Source organism: Mesocricetus auratus, unplaced genomic scaffold (assembly GCF_017639785.1).
Source record: "Mesocricetus auratus isolate SY011 unplaced genomic scaffold, BCM_Maur_2.0 Super-Scaffold_100021, whole genome shotgun sequence".
Taxonomy (NCBI): Eukaryota; Metazoa; Chordata; class Mammalia; order Rodentia; family Cricetidae; genus Mesocricetus; species Mesocricetus auratus.
In genome coordinates this window covers 8397607-8415693 of record NW_024429202.1, presented here as the reverse complement: position 1 = coordinate 8415693, position 18087 = coordinate 8397607, and the positions used below count along the sequence as shown (strand labels likewise).

The following is an 18087-nucleotide window of genomic DNA, read 5'->3' as shown; positions in this document are numbered from 1 at the left end:
TTCTCCAGTGCAGGTGGGCGCCTTGTCAGGGGCACTGGTCTAACTGTTGCCTTCCTCGCCCTTCCTACTGGGCCCCTTTACCCTGACCCGCCTGGTCTGCCAGGTCCAAGGCCTGTCCCTGGTAGGACAGAGAACGAGCACCTAACTGGGGCGGCCACCCTTAGGCAAGTCCCTCTTGTCAATGCTCCTCACCTACAAAAAGCCTTGACCTCATGTCTTCCCGTCTTACTACCTCACCTATTTCTTTTTTTTAAGATATGTAGCCAGGGCTGGCTTCAAACCTGCTTCAGAGCTAAGACCTCAAACCCTGGGTCCTCCCTGTCTCTGTCTCCCAAGTGCTGAGATTGTGGACATGTGCTACCTTCCAGCCCGTGCCAGGTGAATATCAGAGGACAGCTTTGACAGCCATTCTCTTCCTCTGTGGGCTCCAGGACTTCAACTCAGGTCGTTATGACCAATGCTTTTACTGCTGAACCATCTCCCGGCCCCTGCCCTGACCTCGAGTGCCTGTGCTTCCCGAGTTCTGGGATCGAAGGTGTGCACCACACTCCTAGTTCGAGCCTTGCTGGGGTCCAAGCCCATCCTTGTGCTAGGCAAACCCTCCATCAACTGAGCAGCATCCCAGCTCCCATTCCCATTTTATAGGTGAGGTCTAGGATGTGACACTATTTGCTCAGGGTTACTCAGCAGGTAAGAGGCTGGGCCAGGATTTGAACCTATTATCCCACAGAAGGAGGGGACTGGGAAGGCTCCTCAGAGTCACTTCCTCCCTTGTCCCATACCTGTAAGCAGACGGAGGATAATAGGTCATGGAGACTCTTGGGTACCTTGAAGAACCCAGAGCCAAGCATTGTTTGCCAAATACTACTACCGGCTCTTCCCAGCTGACCTGAGCTCCGCTTGATTCCAGGAGCAAGGAGTAGGTGGGCTTGTACCTTCCCCATCACTCTTGCATCCTGAGGCTCTCCTCAGTACCCTTGCTGAGAGCTGTTTGAGTCTTACCTCATTTCCCATCCCTAAGCACTTGAGTTTGGCTTAGAACTTGAGGCTCGCCAGGAGACTCCCCACGGTAGAACCAAGAGAACCCCATCCCCACCCCCCAACTCAGGGCAGGGAGGTTCACTATATGGGTGAGCAAGGTCTGTCCGGGACACTCGGTAGACAATAGGATTTTCCAGGTAAGATGTGGTATGCCTATGTATCCACACAGACTATGCTTAGGGTACTGTAGCCTCCTGCCACCAAGATGCTGCTTCAGAGTCCTTGGTTTCTGTCCATCTAGCAGCTGGCACCCTGCCTGCAGCCCTTTGAGGGACTCCAGCTGGGAGTTTATTCTTCACGAAGGCTGCAGACTATGACAAGGCCACTCCTTTTATCATGGTAGCTGGCCTGGTCCTGCACTATGTGTGTGTGTGTGTGAGTGTGTGTGAGTGTGTGTGAGTGTGTGTGAGTGCGTGTGTGTGTGTGTGTGTGTGTGTGTTGGTGGTGCAGATGGCATCACCAACTACCAGGGAGAGGCTTAACTCCTGTTCCTGACGCCATTTCCACCAGGGTCTTTGCACTCGTCACTGCCTGCCTGTTGCCTCTGCAGGCTTTTGGTCCCTGTTTCCCCTCCTCTCCTGGACCTCTTCTCTCTGAGCAGACCTCAGCTCACTTTCTCATTTTCTGCCGAAGGATGGAAAATTCACCAGGCAGTGGTGGCGCACACCTTTAATCCCAGCACTCGGCAGGTGGATCTCTGAGTTCAAGATCAGCCTGGTCTACACAGTGAATTCCAGGACAGTCAGGGCTACACAAACCCTGTTTTTTTCTTTTTGGGGGGGGGTTCAAGGCAGGGTTTCTCTGTGACTTTGGAGGCTGTCCTGGAACTTGCTCTTGTAGACCAGGCTGGTCTCAAACTCACAGAGATCCTCCTGCCTCTGCCTGGGATTAAAGGGTGCCCCATTACTGCCAGGAGAGAAACGCTGTTCCTTTTTTTCTTTTTTTTCAGGGTTTCTCTGTATTGTTTTGGGGGCTGTCCTGGAACTCACTCTGTAGACCAGGCTGGCCTCGAACTCACAGAGATCCGCCTGCTTTTGCCTCCCCAGTGCTGGGATTAAAGGCGTGTGTCACCAACGCCCGGCTGAGAAACCCTGCTTCTATAAAAACAAGATGGAAAACTCCAGTCAATGGAGGCAGAGGCTGGAGAATGGCTCCTGAGGTTGGCTTTACAGTTTACCTGACTGTACATCTTGATTTGACTGAGAAAACAAGACCAGAGAGCAGCGTAGCCTTTCTCAGAGACACACAGCCAAGCCAGCTGCTGAGCTGACAAAACCAGCCTGGGACAGAGGCTCTCTGGCTCTTGATGCACACAATGCATTGTGGGTATACACATGGATGTCCCCTTGTTGAGTGGCCTGAAGAAAAGCCCTTAGAGAAGGTGAGTTGGGGGTCTTGGGAAAAGATGGCTTGAGAATGGGGAGTCCTGGGGACAGCTGGGGTTGAGGCAGGCCACCCTGAGGTGCTGGAGATGGCTGGTGTGAGGTGACCTGAGCCCAGACAGTCCCTCTTTAACAATGCAGGAGAGGCAGGAGTTCATCCCAGGACTGCAAGGAGGACCTCCCAGGAGGCCAGAGGATGAGCTTCCAGGGCTACACCCCAATCAGACACAAGCTTGGAGCTTTTGTTTTTATTTTAAAGGAAAACAAAAACAAAAAACAAACCCAGTGCAAAACCCCATTTTCCAGTGTCAGTCATGCCTTGGGCCACCCCCTGGCTCAGACCCGAATCTGCCTCCCACTCTGCACCCCTCCCTTCTCCTGCATCCTGGACCCAGGGGCGGGGAAGGGGGAGGAAAGAGCCAGGGCAGCCAGGCTCTCCCCAGGCCTCCAGCCATGGCACCAGGCCCCCACCTTGGCTCTCATTAACCCTTTCCTGGTCACACTACCGGGTGGTGAGGCAGATCTGGGGGGACTCCCTCCACACCCCTCTTTGCCCCGGGGCCTGCTCGGGGCTGTCCTCACTGAGGTTGGGGGGGAATCCCTCCCTCCCTCCATGGTGGGGGAGAGCAGTGAAATCCCCAGGTTTAAATACCTTAATGAAAGCAGGGGACAGGGGAGGAGGAGGGGCTTTAGTTCTAATAAATTATTAGCGTTTTTGTTTTTTTTAGTGTCCGTGGGGGGGGATGGGTGGAGGGGCAGGGTGTGGCCTCCAGGGCCCTCCCTCCCCTTACTGGTGAATCTCGTTCTCTATGAGGCTGTCCTCACACGACTGGAAATCTGTGTCCGTGAGGCCATCAGGCGGCATCAGCAGCTCCTCATCTTGCGAGGAGGATGACGGGGGCTCGTCTCCTGAGCTCCCAGGAGCCCCATCCCCGTCCCCGTCCCCCTCTGAGTCCTGCAGCACCTGAGCAATGTATTTCTGAAGAGAAAAGGAATGGGGGTTAAGGCGGGTAGGAGGGGGTGGCGTCTGAGGGTCTGTGGGCAGCACAGTGGACAGTGCCGTAGGTGACTGACTGGGGAGGGTGAAGGTCTTTCTCACGCTGGTGTCCACTGTCATTAGGTCTGGTTCAGGCTGACTTTTGTGGGGACTAATGGTCCACCCGGATTTGGGACTGAGTTCTGCAACGGCCCCCCCAAAGCACCCATGGCTGCGGAGTAGGGCACTCACCGCAGATTTAGGGACAGCGGCGGCGGTAGGCGGCCGTCCGTTACTCCTGGAGCTCACGGCATCTGTCTCTGTGTGTTCAATCTTAAGGGGGGGGGAGGAAACATCCTGGTTTTTAGTCGCAGTCACACCTAACACCCTCAGCACCCTCTGACCCCCTGTGCCACCGCCACAGGAAACTTTTGCCCCCAGGCGCGCCCCGCCACGTCTTTTCCCGCCCCACACCTTGTAGTTGTGGGCACTGAGGTATTTGAAGTGTCCGAAGCAGACGTGGCAGAGACAGATGACGATGGTGATGACCAGAACGACGAAGGTGAACATGGACGTGGGGGCGAGGAACCCTGGGGTTGGGGAGGACAAAGGGACTACTGCCTGGCCTGCCGTCTGGACCCTCTTCTAAGAGACCCACAACAGCAGCCTCTGACTCCCTCACCCCCATCCACACGGGCTCACCGGGGCCCGCCACTCTCCACCATGATATGTGGCAGGCCCTGTCTTCAAAGTCCCTTCTGTCTTTGACGCCCCCCTCTGCCCTTGCCACCCCCATCCCCATGGGATGCCGGCCCTCACCGGTGCGCATGGTAGAGAAAAAGAGTAGCCAGAAGAGGCAGAGGATGGGTGCCGCCACCACCTGGTTCACGGCCCCCGAGTGGATCTTCTTGTCCAGCTTGGCCGGCAGGTAGGCGTAGTAGAGATTGTATCTGTCTACCAGGTGCTTCAACAGCATGTACATGAGCCCTGAGGAAAGCCAACGGCCCTGACCTCGGAACCAGCGCCCACGGACCTGGCGTGATGGCCACAGGCGGTCCTGGCCTCCTGAGATGGCTGAGGGGCTGGTCTCCGCTCAGCCCCCTTCCCTCAGCTCCAGGACACAAACTGAAGCTGCAGCTTAACCCCGCTCATCCTGTGCAGCCTCCCCACCCTCCCCGCGTGACAACCGGCAGAGAGTCCTTTGTTTACACAACAGGAAGCCTGAGACCCTCCTTATTCTTTCTACCCTTGACAGTTGAATGTAAACTAAGGACTGGTTCTACTTCCAGAAGCCCAGGGACCATTCAACAGGGGCTAGGAGGTTAACTGGAGACTCTGGAGCCTTCAATAGCCACAGAGAGCGGGGAGGGAGTTGGGGTGTTATGGGGGAGGTAGAGGTTATTGGTGGGGTCATGGTCAATGAGAAACTTAGCTAGAAACCTTCAAAGAGGAAGAGGGACCTGCCCAAGTTACAAGGCTCGCCTCCATCAGGACATGTCCAGAGGTACAAGGACCTAGCCCAGTCTGGAATCCGAGGGGCGTTCTTGAATTCTGAGGTCTGTGTGTAAGTGTGGATGTTGGTAATAGGGATATATGTATGTGTGCAGCAGCTCAGAGGGAAGTATGTCCATGTATACCCAATGGGAGGCCTCGGTGCGTACCAGTAAGTGTGCTGAGGTGCATGGCTTAACCAGGAACTGGGCATGCCAGGTGGGCCAAGCCCCAGTAGAACTTCTCTCCCCCTCTTCCCCAAGGCCCGGCCCCAGACTGAGCCAGGAACCAGGCGGGAGGCCGGAGGGGCCAGTCTCCCAGCCGGGGCCCTGTCCAGTCAGGGTGGCCTGCCTTACTAGAGTGGAGCAGGCGAGGCCCTGGGTTCCCCCGAGCAGGGCCCAGGTCCCGGCGCGGCGGTGCCTACCGAAGGGCACGATGATGGGGCAGGTGATACTGTAGGTCATGACCACCGTGAAGACACACATCATCCAAGCGTAGGCTGCGCCAAACTGGAACTCGTAGGCCTGATGCTGGGGGGGACATGGGCAGGAGGATGGCTCAGAGTGGAGGGGACAGGTCATAGGGGGGCAGGCAGGTAGGAGGCGGCCAGGAACTGGGAATAAAGCCGTGGGTAGTGAGGGACCTAATGTGGGGGCGGTGCAGGGGACAGCAAAGCAGGTGGGAGGCGGGGGGGGGGGCTGTGGCTGAGAGGGAGGCCAGGCGGGGGGGGGGCAGTGATGGGGCATGGGCAGGTAGGAGCAAAAGTTGAGGACTAGGGGACGAGCTATCCAGCGCCCTCTTGTGGAATGAGGGCAAAGGGACCCTAGACCAAGCGGGCTAGACCTCTCCCAACTACAAACACAAAACACTATACTCTCAGAACTCAGGGACTACCTGGGATCATCCATGCCCACCCATAGCTATATGTGTGGGGAAACTGAGGCTTTGTATGGGAACTAAGGTCCCTAAAGTCCCAGCATCCTTGTGCCCACCACCCGAGCCTGACTTGCTGTTTCTGGCTGGGCCACCAGAGGGCGCTGTGCACGCTGCCGCTGCCCTAGGCGGCCGTACCCGCTTCACGTTGCGTCTTTCTGCGGCGGAGCGCGCCAGGCAGAGCCGGATCATGTACATGAGTAGGCCTGGGATGCGCAGCAGGTCCATGGCGTTACCGATAAACGCTGAGGCAATGACGTAGTTCACGAAGAAAGCGCCGTTGTCCGGCAGGAACACACACCTGCAGGTAGCAGGTGCTCTCCAGCACTGCACCCTCGGGGTGACCTGGTGGCTGTCTGCCTACCGCTAGCACGACAGCACACCATGCCCTCACCCTCAGTTGCTTCCTGTACATGGACACCCCCATCCTAGACCCATAATACCTGTGCTCCAGCCTTTCCGCGGTATGAGCCCCAGAATGTCAAAACACCAAAGCAAGCCCAGATGCACCCTGAAAACCAGCCCAGAGACCTACCTAGGTGGTGTGCCCTGTAAGCATCCGAGGAGAGGGTAGTTCACCACCACACAAGGTCACCAGCACGTGTGGGATGTAACTGCTGAGACCGCCACAAAACTCTCAGTGGCCCCCTCAGAGACCTCCAAGGGTGTGAGCCCCAGAGCCCAGAAAGTTTTCCCGATGCTGGTATTCCCACAGTAGACCCTAGACTCCTTCACTAATCCGCTTCAGAGCCCTCCCTCAGATGGCTTTGGTGTGTGTGTGGGGTGACAAAAACCAGAAAGTCCCTAAGTCCAAGATGGCCACAGAAGACTCCAGCAAGTTCCTGGGTTTGTGCCTACGAGAGCCACGGTATGCATCCAAGATAAGGCCTGATGGGGATACTCGGAGATGAAAACCCCACAGTCACTTTGAGACACAGACATGCTGCACAAGCACCCTCAGCTCTGTGCCCCAGAGCCAGACACACTGAGCTGTGAATCTAAGAGACAGATAGAGGTATGGGTTCTAGGGACGCTCATGGATACTCTAGGGGCCCCCAAGCCACCCCAGATTATGACCAAGTTCCCACTACAGACACCTCCCCAACGTCCTTGGTGAAATCCAAGACTCCTACAGCAGTCTTAGAATAAGAACCCGAGTCCCCACAGAACCCCCTAAATGTGAACTCGGAGAGACTTAAATCCACCTTGAGCATGCGCTCAGCCATTCAGGTGCCTTCCTGAGCACGCGCCCCAACATACTCCGTCCAAGTACATACCCAACACCCTGTGGGTGCCTTCTTTCAGACAACCCAGTAGATTCATGTTAGTTAATCCCACCCCTTATAGCTGGGAGCTTGGTGACTCCCTCCTACAAAGGCTACAAGTGTCTCTCAGCCACCTCTCTCCCCAAGTGCTCTGCCCGCCCACTCACTCAAACCGTATAGCCGCCTCGGCCAGGAACTTCTTGTCAAAGAGCCAGCGGAAGAAGAGGTCTAGGCTGCCGGGAGGAGAGAAGGAGACGGGAGCTGGGATGGCTCAGAGCTCGGGGCAGAAGGTGCCCCAGCAGCCCCGGGGATGCTTCTCCCTGCAGCTCTCTCCCGATGGCGCAGGCGCTGCAGCCCAGCTCCCCTCCGACACTCACCTGCTCAATCCCAGGGAGGGCAGGAGCAGCACCATGAAGATGAGGAAGGTGTAACACTTGTGCATTGTGGTCCTGTTCTCCCCGGAGCTAGTAGGGCAGGGGGCGGCAGGGCACGCGCCAAGGTCAGGCCAGCCCGGCCCACACCGGGCCGGTGTCTCAGGAGGCTCCCTTGGTGGCGGGGCTTCCTTAGGTGGAGGTACAGGGCCCAGGACAGGGAGCCCTCGGGGCACGCGGCTGGCTGCCCAGAGACGTGCAGGCGGGGCGTGGCGGCTCACCGAGTCCAGTGTGCTTCGAAGAAGGCGGAGTAGTAGACAATGGTGGGGAGCAGGGCTGAGAAACACCACAGCAGCAGCGTCGGGAAGAACTGAGTGATGATGGGGTTCTGTGGGGGAGGCAGGGGTGTCAGGCGGGAGGCCTGGGTGGCGGGGTGAGGGCAGAGGCTAGGGTGTGAGAGCGCCTCTAGGGTGAACGTTGTTAACGGCGTGCCAAGCACCTGTGCATGCTCCGCACATTAAACCACATGACCACGAAACCCGCTCATTTTCCCAGTGAGCCAGCCTAGGCTACAAGGGACTGGACGGCTTGGCCAGCTAGCGAGCAGTGGGGAGTGGGTTTGGACTGGGGCCTGCATCTCATCTGGCGAGCCTCTGAGCGCTGAGTTTCTTTCAAGGAGGCACACTCTACATGGCGGGAGGAGGTCAGACAGCCATGGGTGGGCCTTGAACCGCATCCTGACAAGGTCGTCTGAACGTGCGCAAGAACGCCAAGCGGCCGGTCTAAACCTCCCACTTCTCAGAGGGGAGAAAAGGGGCCTTGCCCAAGGTCATGTGCCTTCCTGGGGGGCTTCTCCTGGAGGTGTAAACTCAAGGGTGGCCCCTCCTGAGGGCAGGGCGTACTGGAACCCAAGGGCAGGTATGGTGGGGAGGGGGTAGCAGCCCTCGTGGCAGGGCTAGGTTAGGACAACCGGAGCCAGAAGTACACTAGGGATGGGGGCGTGCCGCCCGGCACTGATGCTCACGGCACACCACGGAGGGCTGGGTGGGCATGGGCCTCACATTGAGGTACTCCACGGGCTTGGTGACGTTGAATTTGTCCATGGTGGTGATGATGATGGCCGGCGTGGTGAGGAAGAAGAGCAGGATGAAGAGGACCACATTGATAACGAGGCAGCGCAGCCACCAGATGAAGCCTCGGATGGAGAGGTGCTCCCTGGGAAGGGGGCGGGGCCACTTTGAGGACGCTGGACTGATTGGCCTCTGGCAACATTTACCCCCTGCCCATCCTCCTCCTGCTGGGAAACAAGCCCCATTCCGCCCCACCCACTATGGCTCACCAGTAGATGTTCTGGGGGTCAGGAGCATAGGTCACGGTCCAGTTGGAGATATGCAGAGCCTCACTACAGGAAGAGGCTCGCGGCTCCCCACGGCAGGCACAGCCCTGGCATTTGCAGACGTTGAAGTCCTTTAGGATGCTGGGGGGACGGATACTAGTTATGATAGCCGAGACGGGGGATCACGGTAGTGAGTGGCGGGCCCTGTGGCAATGAGAGGGCCAGGGGCAACAGGCAGCGTGGGCGGGGGCCGCGGGTGACGGTGATGACAATGACTCACATGGCTGTGATGGTCTCATTGTGGAAGGTGACAAAGGCCATGCCAAGGGGCTTCTCGTTCACCTTCTCCTTCTCACGCCTGTAGTCCTCCTTCAGCCTCTGCTCCAGCTTTGTGTAATACTCAATGGCCTCCACCTACAGGCGGGGGCCAGGGGCTCTGTCACAGTTGGGAGGTACCCACAGCAACCGCCGGCACCACCCCACGCCCCCCCAGGCTCTCTGGTATGTCTGGGCTCACTCTGTCCTTGCCCTAACCTTGTAAGGTGGGCACAATGAACCCAGTCTAAGGGGGAAACCAAGGAATGGGGAAATTAAGGAACTTGTTAAAAACAGTTTTCGTTTCCTTCCTCTTCTTGCATCATTCCGCTTGTCATTTTTGGAAACTGCTGTGCAGTTAAGATTGGCCTTAAACCTGAGATCCTCCTGCCTCAGCCTCCCAAGTGCTGGGATTACATTAGACTATTTTACTAGCTTTTCGACTGACTAGTTTAAAAAAGAAACAGGGTCTCCCAGGCTGGCCTCAAGCTCTTGTATGTAGCCGAGCATGACCCTGAACTTCTGACACTCCTGCCTGGACCCCCTGGATGCTGGGGTCACAGGCACGTGCCACACCTGATCTATGTGACCCTAGGGATCAAGCCCATGACCTGTGTATGCTAGGCCAGAACTGAAAGACACCCCCAGCGCCTTGCTACGCTTGCTTACTCTATGGTTTTAAAAGTTAACAACAAACAGGACAAACCCAACAGAACAGGGGCTTCAAGGGCCGGCAAGACGGCTCAGTGAGAACAAGGAGCTTGCCACCAAGCCCGAGGACCAGAGCTTGAGCTGTGGAATCCATACGGCGTAGAGAACAGACTCTCACAAACTGTCCTATGGTTGCCACACATGCACCATGGTTTACCCTCCCCAGATAAGTAGATAACTAAATAAGTAAGAATCGGGGATTTCATGAACTCCAGAGGGCGGTGGAGGCTTGTCTGGGGTGGCCCAGGTCCTCTTCCTCTGGACACCTGTTTACCTTTGGGTCTTACTGCTCACCACACCCGTTTGTCCTGCCGTGGTGGGCTGGGTCTACCTGCGGGCATCCATGTCTACTGAGACCTGTCTGGCTCTCCCCAGCCTGGCCAGGGACCCTGGGCACCTCGAGGCGGCCCACACAGTACCTGCTCGCAGCCTCGAACCACACAGCAGCAGAGGTGGCCGCACGGTTTGGGGTTGATCATGGTAGGCACATTTTCCTTGCTCTGCAGGTTCGTGAAGTAGAGTTTTCCCCGCTCAGCCTTCTTCCTGTGGGACCCGGGGCCAGTCACTACCGCTTAGTATCTGGGAATGGCTGGGAGGTGGGGCGGGGAGCTGAACTTGGGGTCACCAAGAAACTCAAAGGTTTTTTTCAGTTTGGTTTTTGTCTAGCCCTGACTATCCTAGAACTTGCTCTGTAGACCAGGCTAGCCTCGAACTCAGAGATCTGTCTGCCTCTGCCTCCCAAGTGATGGGATTAAAGGTGTGCGCCACCACTGCCTGGCAAAATCCAAAGCTTTGTAAACTGTGGGTCCTGATGTGGGGGTCACATAACTGAACTTGAGGGTTATGAGAAAATCAGACAGCAGTCAAAGGTTTCTGAAAATGCAACCACCACAGATGAATTTAAAATGAACACAGCCTGTGTCTGAGGTGTTTGTGGCAGCACTCGCCTGTGTTGCAGCCTTGGTTCTGAACACACAGCCTGCAGTTTGTGTGGCTTCTGCCGCCACGTGTGTGACTTCTCCAAAACATTCTGGTGCAGGCTGTGCTAATGAGTTTTAGTGATTTCACGGTACACACAAAGCTTTTTGCTTTAATTACGGAAAACAAAGAGTTAATGTATCCTGCATTATTCTTTTTTAGCCCTCTTTTTTTTTTTTTTTTTTTTTGGTTTTTCGAGACAGGGTTTCTCTGTAGCTTTGGAGGCTGTCCTGGAACTCACTTTGTAGACCAGGCTGGCCTCGAACTCACAGAGATCCGCCTGCCTCTGCCTCCCGAGTGCTGGGAGTATCCTGCATTATTCATTGTGTCTCTGGTACTGCATTAGATGCACCAGCAGTCATCTTGGGAATGTGTTTCCTCTTGTTGTGCTGTGTGTGTGTGTGTGTGTGTGTGAAGGGGTATGCATGTTCACATGTGTATATGCATGTATGTACACACAGAAACAAGACACTGACGCTGGGTGTATTCCTCCTTTGTTCTACCACTTAATGTTTTTTTTTTTTTGAGACAGGGTCTCTCTATGATATAGCCTCGACTGTCCTGGAACTCACTACATAGACCAGGCTGACCTTGAACTCAGAGCCATCTGCCTCCGTCTCCTGAGTGTGCTACCATGGTGCACACTTGCAGCTTAGATTTTTTTTTTTTTGAGACAGGGTTTCTGTGTAGCTTTGGAGGTTATCCTGGCATTCTCTCTCTAGACCAGGCTGGCCTCGAACTCGCAGAGATCCACCTGCCTCTGCCTCCCAAGTGCTGGGATTTAAGGCGTGCGCCACCAACACCCTGCTGGCAGCTTAGTTTTTGAGGCAAGAGCTCTTACTGGATTTGGAGCTCATAAGTTTTGTCAGGCTGGATGGCCAATGAGTTTCAGGGATTGCCTGTCTTCGACCCTTACAGTACCAGTGCCTAGGGCTTGGATTTTACATGAGTGGTGGGGATCCTGACACACAGGTCCCACTCATGCGTGACAAGTGCTTACCCACTGACCCATCTTCCCAGCCCAGTCTTTTCATCAAATAATAAATAATATGATTATATAAGGACCAAGGAATCATTTTAATGAGTGTGTATGCACCACTCAGACACACACACATGTGGAGGTCAGAGGATAACTCAGGCACCATCGTCACCATCCATCTCCTTTCAGGGAGGGTCTCTTGTCTTTACCTCACCAACACTGGGGTTACAAGTGTGTGCTGTGACACATGACATTTTTACATGGGTTCTGGGGAGTCAACCTCTTGCCAGGCAAGTTCTTTGCCAATTGAGTTAGTACTCCAGCTCTCCAAATTGTCTTAAAACAATCCTTCCTTCCTTCCTTCCTTCCTTCCTTCCTTCCTTCCTTCCTTCTTCTTTTCTAAAACAGGGTTTCTCTGTGCAGCCCTGGATGTCATAGAACTTGCTCTGTGTAGATTAGGCTGGCCTCAGACTCAGAGACCCACCTGCCTCTGCCTCCCAAGTGCTGGGATTAAAGGTGTGTGCCACCACTACCAGCTAAAATAAACTTCATTATGACTTATTCTTAGTGAATGTCTGACTTCTATTCCTATTAATATCCCTACAAATCTGAGGTCATGTAACCTCTTCTCAGATGGAAAGGGATTGGGAGTGGACAAGATTCAGGTCCCCAAGGGCAGGGGCTGTCCTGTTCTTGGGCTTGCACAGTCCACAAGGCTCAGCAGTAGTCCCAGCCAAGGGCCTCCCTGTCCATCTCTGGAGGGTCAATTCTTCTACTAGTCTGCCATGAATTTCTCATGCTGTAGCTGAAAAGGGTGAGTCCCTCTGGTGACACACTCTGGGGGAGTTAACAGAGACTGCCAAAGTTAAGCCATATTCAAATGTATAAGGAAACACCTGGAAAGGGAGCCAGGTTCCCACAAGGTGGCCAAGATTCCCTCCCTGACCCCAACCCGGTACCTCTCAGCATCAAGGAACATAAGACGAGCCACGTTGTAACACGGCCGGGCTTCCAGAACTGTGCAGTTGGGGTAGGCCTCCCTGCAACACAGTCCAGGTGTCACGCTACAGGTCCCCCGCCACTGCCACCCTTGCTGCCACCCAGGGTGCCAGCACATCAGCACACCCCCAGCTTACCCCCATCTCAGTCAACAACAGAACTTTGGAAAGAAGAAAAGAAATCGCAGGGCGAAGGCGGCGCCCACCTTTAATCTCAGCGCTCAGAAGGCAGAGGCAGGGGGTTCTCTGAGTCTACAGAGGGAGTTCCAGGACAGCCAGGGCTACACAGAGAAACCCTGTCTTGAAAAACAAACAAACCAAAGAAGAAAACTTTGAAGTCCTTCCTCATGCTGTATGTATGGGGACTGGGTTCGGGTATGCATTCACTCTGGGAAGGCAGCAGTGAAGGACACTACCCTGTGAGCTGGGATTGGGGGCGGGGCAGGGCTGTAGGCCTGAGGTTCAGAGAAACTGTTTCTAGTTGTTACAGGCTGTTCTCTGAGCCCATTCCCGGAAGACCTGGTCCTGGTCCAACAGTTGGCCTTGACTTTGGATTTACTCCAACCAATCTTGGCCCAAGACCAACAAGAAACTGATCCTGAATCTGATCTCTAACCCTGGCCATGACCCAGGCCCAGGGCTGACCCCTCCACAGCCTGATGGAATGACAGGGCTTGTTGCCCTGACTTACAGGCACGTGGGTCCGGAGAGCATTCCCAAAACACTTGCTGGTCCACCAAGCAGTGTCCTTCCCACTTGACTGCAAACTGATCCTGTCCTTAATCTTGACTGTTTACATCTTTTTGATGTCTTATTAAAATTAAATGAAGGGCCACCAAGTATTCGAGACTTGTGATAAAGTTCCACAATAGCAAGATGAACTTCATAAACTCGTGAGTATAGCTTGGGTCTTTGAAAATGAGCTTGCCATGTGGGCAGAGCTGTCTCCTTCAGAGCTCTGAGCTGCTGCAGGCTTCCTCTTTGGGAGAGCAAGCGCTCACCCTTGCCAGGCAAACTAACTACACAGGCATGGTGATTCCACACAAGGGATGTTGTCAACTTTTTTGGGGGCAGTCCCCTTATCCACAGTCCTAGGACCTGGGCCATGAGCCGCAGGGAACACCAATGACCACTCAGAAGCTCAGTGTTTTCCTAAGCATCATCGCATGCAGAATTCCACCCAGCAGCTGCCCCCCAGTAAGCGCTCAACAAAGCAGGCTGAAAGCCCCAGAGTCCAATAGACCAGGTTCTCCTCACCCCTCCTTTGTGAATGAATGTGAGCTTTAACCACAGGCTGTTACAAACAAAATTAGAGACTGCAGCAGCACAGTCAGGACACATCAGCCTCCCACAGCACATAGTAGGACAGCAGAGAGTTGACCAGGAGGGTAAACTCCTTTGCTGTGCTTAGGTGTCTGCTCAAATGCCACTCCGTGAAGGTCACTTTCACACGCCCCCTCCCCTGCTCAAGGGTGGCACCTTAACACCCTCACCATGTGACAGCATCTAGACAAGTTCATCTCCACTGACTCCCAGAACTAATGAAAGGAAAATGTCAAGTTTTGTTTCTTGCTATATACTCAGTCCTCACACCCAGGGCAGGCCCATGGTCACTCACTAGTAGTCTACATCAGGACGTATCAATGTAAGCTGACAATTGTCCAACTGGACAAAATGTCACTTGATACTGAGCACACATTAGCTCCTATGCTGGTAAAAGCTTGCACACAGATGTTCAATAGATGGATGTCACATGCATCAGCGTCTAGCTCTGGATCCCTGCACTCAGGCTCTGGAATGTGGCGCCTGAGCAGATGCTGCCTCCAATTCTGCTCAGATAGCACTGCTAATGAGATGACAAACTGACCGGCTCAGGACAATGGCTGCGCTTAGATTTGGACCAACAACAGCAGACCTGGACCTCAAGAAAACCCTGGATGGAGGGGAGGGATGGCTAGGCCTTCAGGGCACTGGTGCTCTTCCAGGGACCAGAGTGCATCCCCAGCACCCACACAAAACCATCTTTAACTCTAGTCCCAGGGGATCTGTTTCCCTCTCTGGCCTCCACGGGCACAGTGCCCATGTGATACACAGACATACACAGTCAAAACACCCATACACATAAAATAAAAATAAGTAAAATTTAAAAAAGACAAGAAAGAATAAGCCCTGAATCTGCCTGAAGCACGAGATAGAACCCTGGCCAGTTATATCCCTCGTCACGGTCACCGGCCAGCTCCTAATCTAGGTCACAGACTGACTGTCCTTCGTCACAGTCACTGGGTGACTCCTAATCTGGGTCACAGACTGACTGTCCCTTGTCACGGTCACTGGGTGACTCCTAATCTGGGTCACAGACTGACTGCCCCTTGTCACGGCCACTGGGCAGCTCCTAATCTGGGTCATAGATTGACTGTCCCTTGTCACAGTCACTGGGTGACTCCTACTCTGGGTCACAGACTGACTGTCCCTTGTCACGGTCACTGGGCAGCTCCTAATCTGGGTCACAGACTGACTGTCCCTTGTCACAGTCACTGGGCAGCTCCTAATCTGGGTCACAGACTGGCTGTCCCTTGTCACGGTCACACCTGGGTCACAGACTGACTGTCCCTTGTCACAGTCTTTGGGCGGCTCCTAATCTGGGTCACAGACTGACTGTCCCTTGTCACGGTCACACCTGGGTCACAGACTGACTGTCCCTTGTCACAGTCACTGGGTGACTCCTAATCTGGGTCACAGACTGACTGTCCCTTGTCACAGTCACTGGGTGGCTCCCAATCTGGGTCACAGACTGACTGTCCTTTGTCACGGCCACTGGGCGGCTCCCAATCTGGGTCACAGACTGACTGTCCCTTGTCATGGTCACACCTGGGTCACAGACTGACTGTCCCTTGTCATGGCCGGCACCTAATTTCGGTTGACTTGGACCAAACTCAGTTCACACCTTTGACTAACCCCTACAGTGATCTCCATGGTGTGACTCTTGAGCTGGGTGACTTTTCATTCATCTTCTGCTATGGTAACTGGTGAATGAAAGTGTGACATTAACTCTAATCCTATATGCACACTGTCCCTACAGCTGGGCTCTTAACTCTTTTTTGTTTGTTTTTTGGGACAGGTTTTCTCTGTGCAGCCTTGCCTGCCCTGGAACTCTCTTGTAGACCAGGCTGGCCTTGAACTCACAGAGATCCTCGTGCCTCTGCCTCCCGAGTGCTGGGATTAAAAGTGTGTGCCACCGAGACTGGCAACCCCTGACTCTCTACACCTGTCCAGGTACCTGAACTGAAGAGCCAGAGAAGCTAAGGGGACACAGGCCACCCTCCTTGACTCCTTCAGAAGCCACCCACAGCCACGAGCCTTTCCACAACGTCTGACTATGTACCAGGTAAATGGGGCTAATAATTTTGAGGAAGCCACCACCTCAGGACCCTGGACCAACCACCTGTGACCCAGTCTGAGCCAGGAGGTGGGGGGTGGAGGAAACAAATGTCACATCCTATTTCTCTCATTCACTAGTTTTTTTTTTGAAGGGCTGGAAATCAAATCCAAGACCGTGGATGACGCTGAGTCCACGTCCAGTTCTGAAGGGGCTGTCGTTCAGGAAAGTGGGAGACCAGCCCCAGCTCGGGATGTGAGGTCTGCCCCTGGTCTGTTCCACTCAGCCTGGGCTGCAGACTGCAGAGTAGAGTCCATGGGAGCAAAGATGCTCTTGGGGGCGGGCTATGGGCAAGCAAGGGCCTGCATGCCTGAGGTGGGGTGGGCTGCTTACTGCATGCCTGAGGTGGGTAGGCTGCTTACTGCATGCCTGAGGTGGGTGGGCTGCTTACTGCATGCCTGAGGTGGGTGGGCTGCTTACTGCATGCCTGAGGTGGGGTGGGCTGCTTACTGCATGCCTGAGGTGGGGTGGGCTGCTTACTCACTCAAAATGCTTCTTGATTTTTTCTGACTCAGCATATTTAGAGATTCCATTGATGAAGAGAGTCCGCTTGACCTGTGGAAGAGGACGGCAGGCCTGTCTTCCTGCAGGCGGGCTCCAGGAGAGCCAGAGGATGCAGGGAGGGTTTTTGGGTGTGGTGAACAGAGGGGCAGGTGGGTGAGAGTAGGCCTTAGGAATCTGTCGGGTCTCAGAGCCCAGATGGAAGAGCCATGAGGTGCCTTCTCCTGTGAGGGTTACAGGCTATCGGACGGTGGACGTTCAGACCCCCGAGGACCCAGCACAAAGAGCAAACATGCGGTCCGGGCTGGGTGAGCACCTGTAGAAGGTGACGCGGTATCCCACCCTCCGCACCAAGCAAGACGGCCACACAGCCATCTGATAGCACTGCAGCTGAGGTGTTTCCCAGGGGCCAGGCTCAGCTGGGGAGGCCTAGGTGTTGCCTTCCTAGGGCCCTGGAGGGCTGCCTTATCCCAAGTGGGGGAGGGGCCCCAGGCAGCCGAGCCGGCCGCACTTCCTCACCAGGTCGTCCTCCTTGTAGCGCATCTTAGAGGTGTGTCTCCGCATGCTGTAGACTGTGAGCAGCAGGTATAGGAAGGCAAAGGAGGTGTGCAGCCAGAGGAGGTTATTCCTGTGTGTGGGGTGTCGCACGGGGTCAGCAGGGTCCACCTGCCGTGTCCACCATCTCCGAAGCCTCCCGCCCTAGACCCCACCCCACTGCGGAGTTCCCTCGTCTCACCCTGATTTCAAGTTGGCAATGGTGGTTCTCCCGAAGCTGTAGGCATTGTTCTCTGGAAGGCAGGAGGGGATGGAAGTGGGGTCAGACAGACGCCCTCCCGCCCTGTCCACTCCAGCCACCTGGCCCTCACTGACCTAGCAGGTCCCCTGAGAAGTTGACAGGCAGCACGATGCCTACGGACAGGACGCCCACGACGACCAGCAGCCCGATGATGTGCCTCTGGAAGGACAGGTAGTGCACAGCGTCGCCCCCACACTTGTCGCGGATCTCATCGTCCCTGCGGGCCGCAGGAGGCAGACAGAGTGGCCCCGTTAGGAGCAGCAAGGGGAGGCTGGAACCCGCTGGCCCCACCCCCACCCCAGCCACCCCTGCTGATGGGGCAGCAATAGGGTTAAGAGGAATTTCTCATTCCCATTTCCTGGGAGGGAAGGAAGGAGATGAGGAGGGGGAGGAGGGAGAGGAGGGGGAGGAGGGGGAGGAAGGAGGAGGGAGAGGGAGGGGGAGGAGAGGGAGGAGGAGAGGGAGGAGGGATGTACAGAGCCTGGAAGTGGCTAGGAAAAGAGAAGCAAGGCCAGGAATGGAGAGGCAAAGACAAGAAGGGGAGAAGGAATGTGAGGAAGGAGGGGTGTGGTGGGAGG

The 18087-nt window shown here is 55.2% G+C and overlaps 1 protein-coding gene and 1 long non-coding RNA gene across 5 annotated transcripts in view; one reads left to right on the top strand and one right to left on the bottom strand.

Annotated features, from left to right (window-relative positions):
* Positions 1 to 20: 20 nt before the first annotated feature.
* LOC121133336 lies at positions 21 to 2716 on the top strand. Its single transcript, XR_005870168.1, has 3 exons — positions 21 to 378; positions 2088 to 2422; positions 2565 to 2716. It is a non-coding gene; the product is annotated as an uncharacterized LOC121133336 (long non-coding RNA).
* Tmem63b (transmembrane protein 63B) overlaps positions 2657 to 18087 on the bottom strand; it is a 26845-nt gene continuing 11414 nt past the window's right edge. For all 4 annotated transcript variants that reach the window (XM_040729567.1, XM_040729564.1, XM_040729568.1 and 1 more), the window contains 18 exons: positions 17584 to 17726; positions 17450 to 17501; positions 17233 to 17341; positions 16697 to 16767; positions 12738 to 12818; positions 10241 to 10364; positions 9076 to 9209; positions 8799 to 8936; positions 8521 to 8674; positions 7741 to 7847; positions 7466 to 7552; positions 7256 to 7321; positions 5962 to 6124; positions 5315 to 5420; positions 4219 to 4386; positions 3874 to 3989; positions 3652 to 3732; positions 2657 to 3402 (listed from right to left, as the gene is read on the bottom strand). In XM_040729567.1, the coding sequence (XP_040585501.1) occupies positions 3211 to 3402; positions 3652 to 3732; positions 3874 to 3989; positions 4219 to 4386; positions 5315 to 5420; positions 5962 to 6124; positions 7256 to 7321; positions 7466 to 7552; positions 7741 to 7847; positions 8521 to 8674; positions 8799 to 8936; positions 9076 to 9209; positions 10241 to 10364; positions 12738 to 12818; positions 16697 to 16767; positions 17233 to 17341; positions 17450 to 17501; positions 17584 to 17726 (2092 nt within the window). In that variant the 3' untranslated portion in view covers positions 2657 to 3210. The remainder of the gene's footprint in view (positions 3403 to 3651; positions 3733 to 3873; positions 3990 to 4218; positions 4387 to 5314; positions 5421 to 5961; positions 6125 to 7255; positions 7322 to 7465; positions 7553 to 7740; positions 7848 to 8520; positions 8675 to 8798; positions 8937 to 9075; positions 9210 to 10240; positions 10365 to 12737; positions 12819 to 16696; positions 16768 to 17232; positions 17342 to 17449; positions 17502 to 17583; positions 17727 to 18087) is intronic.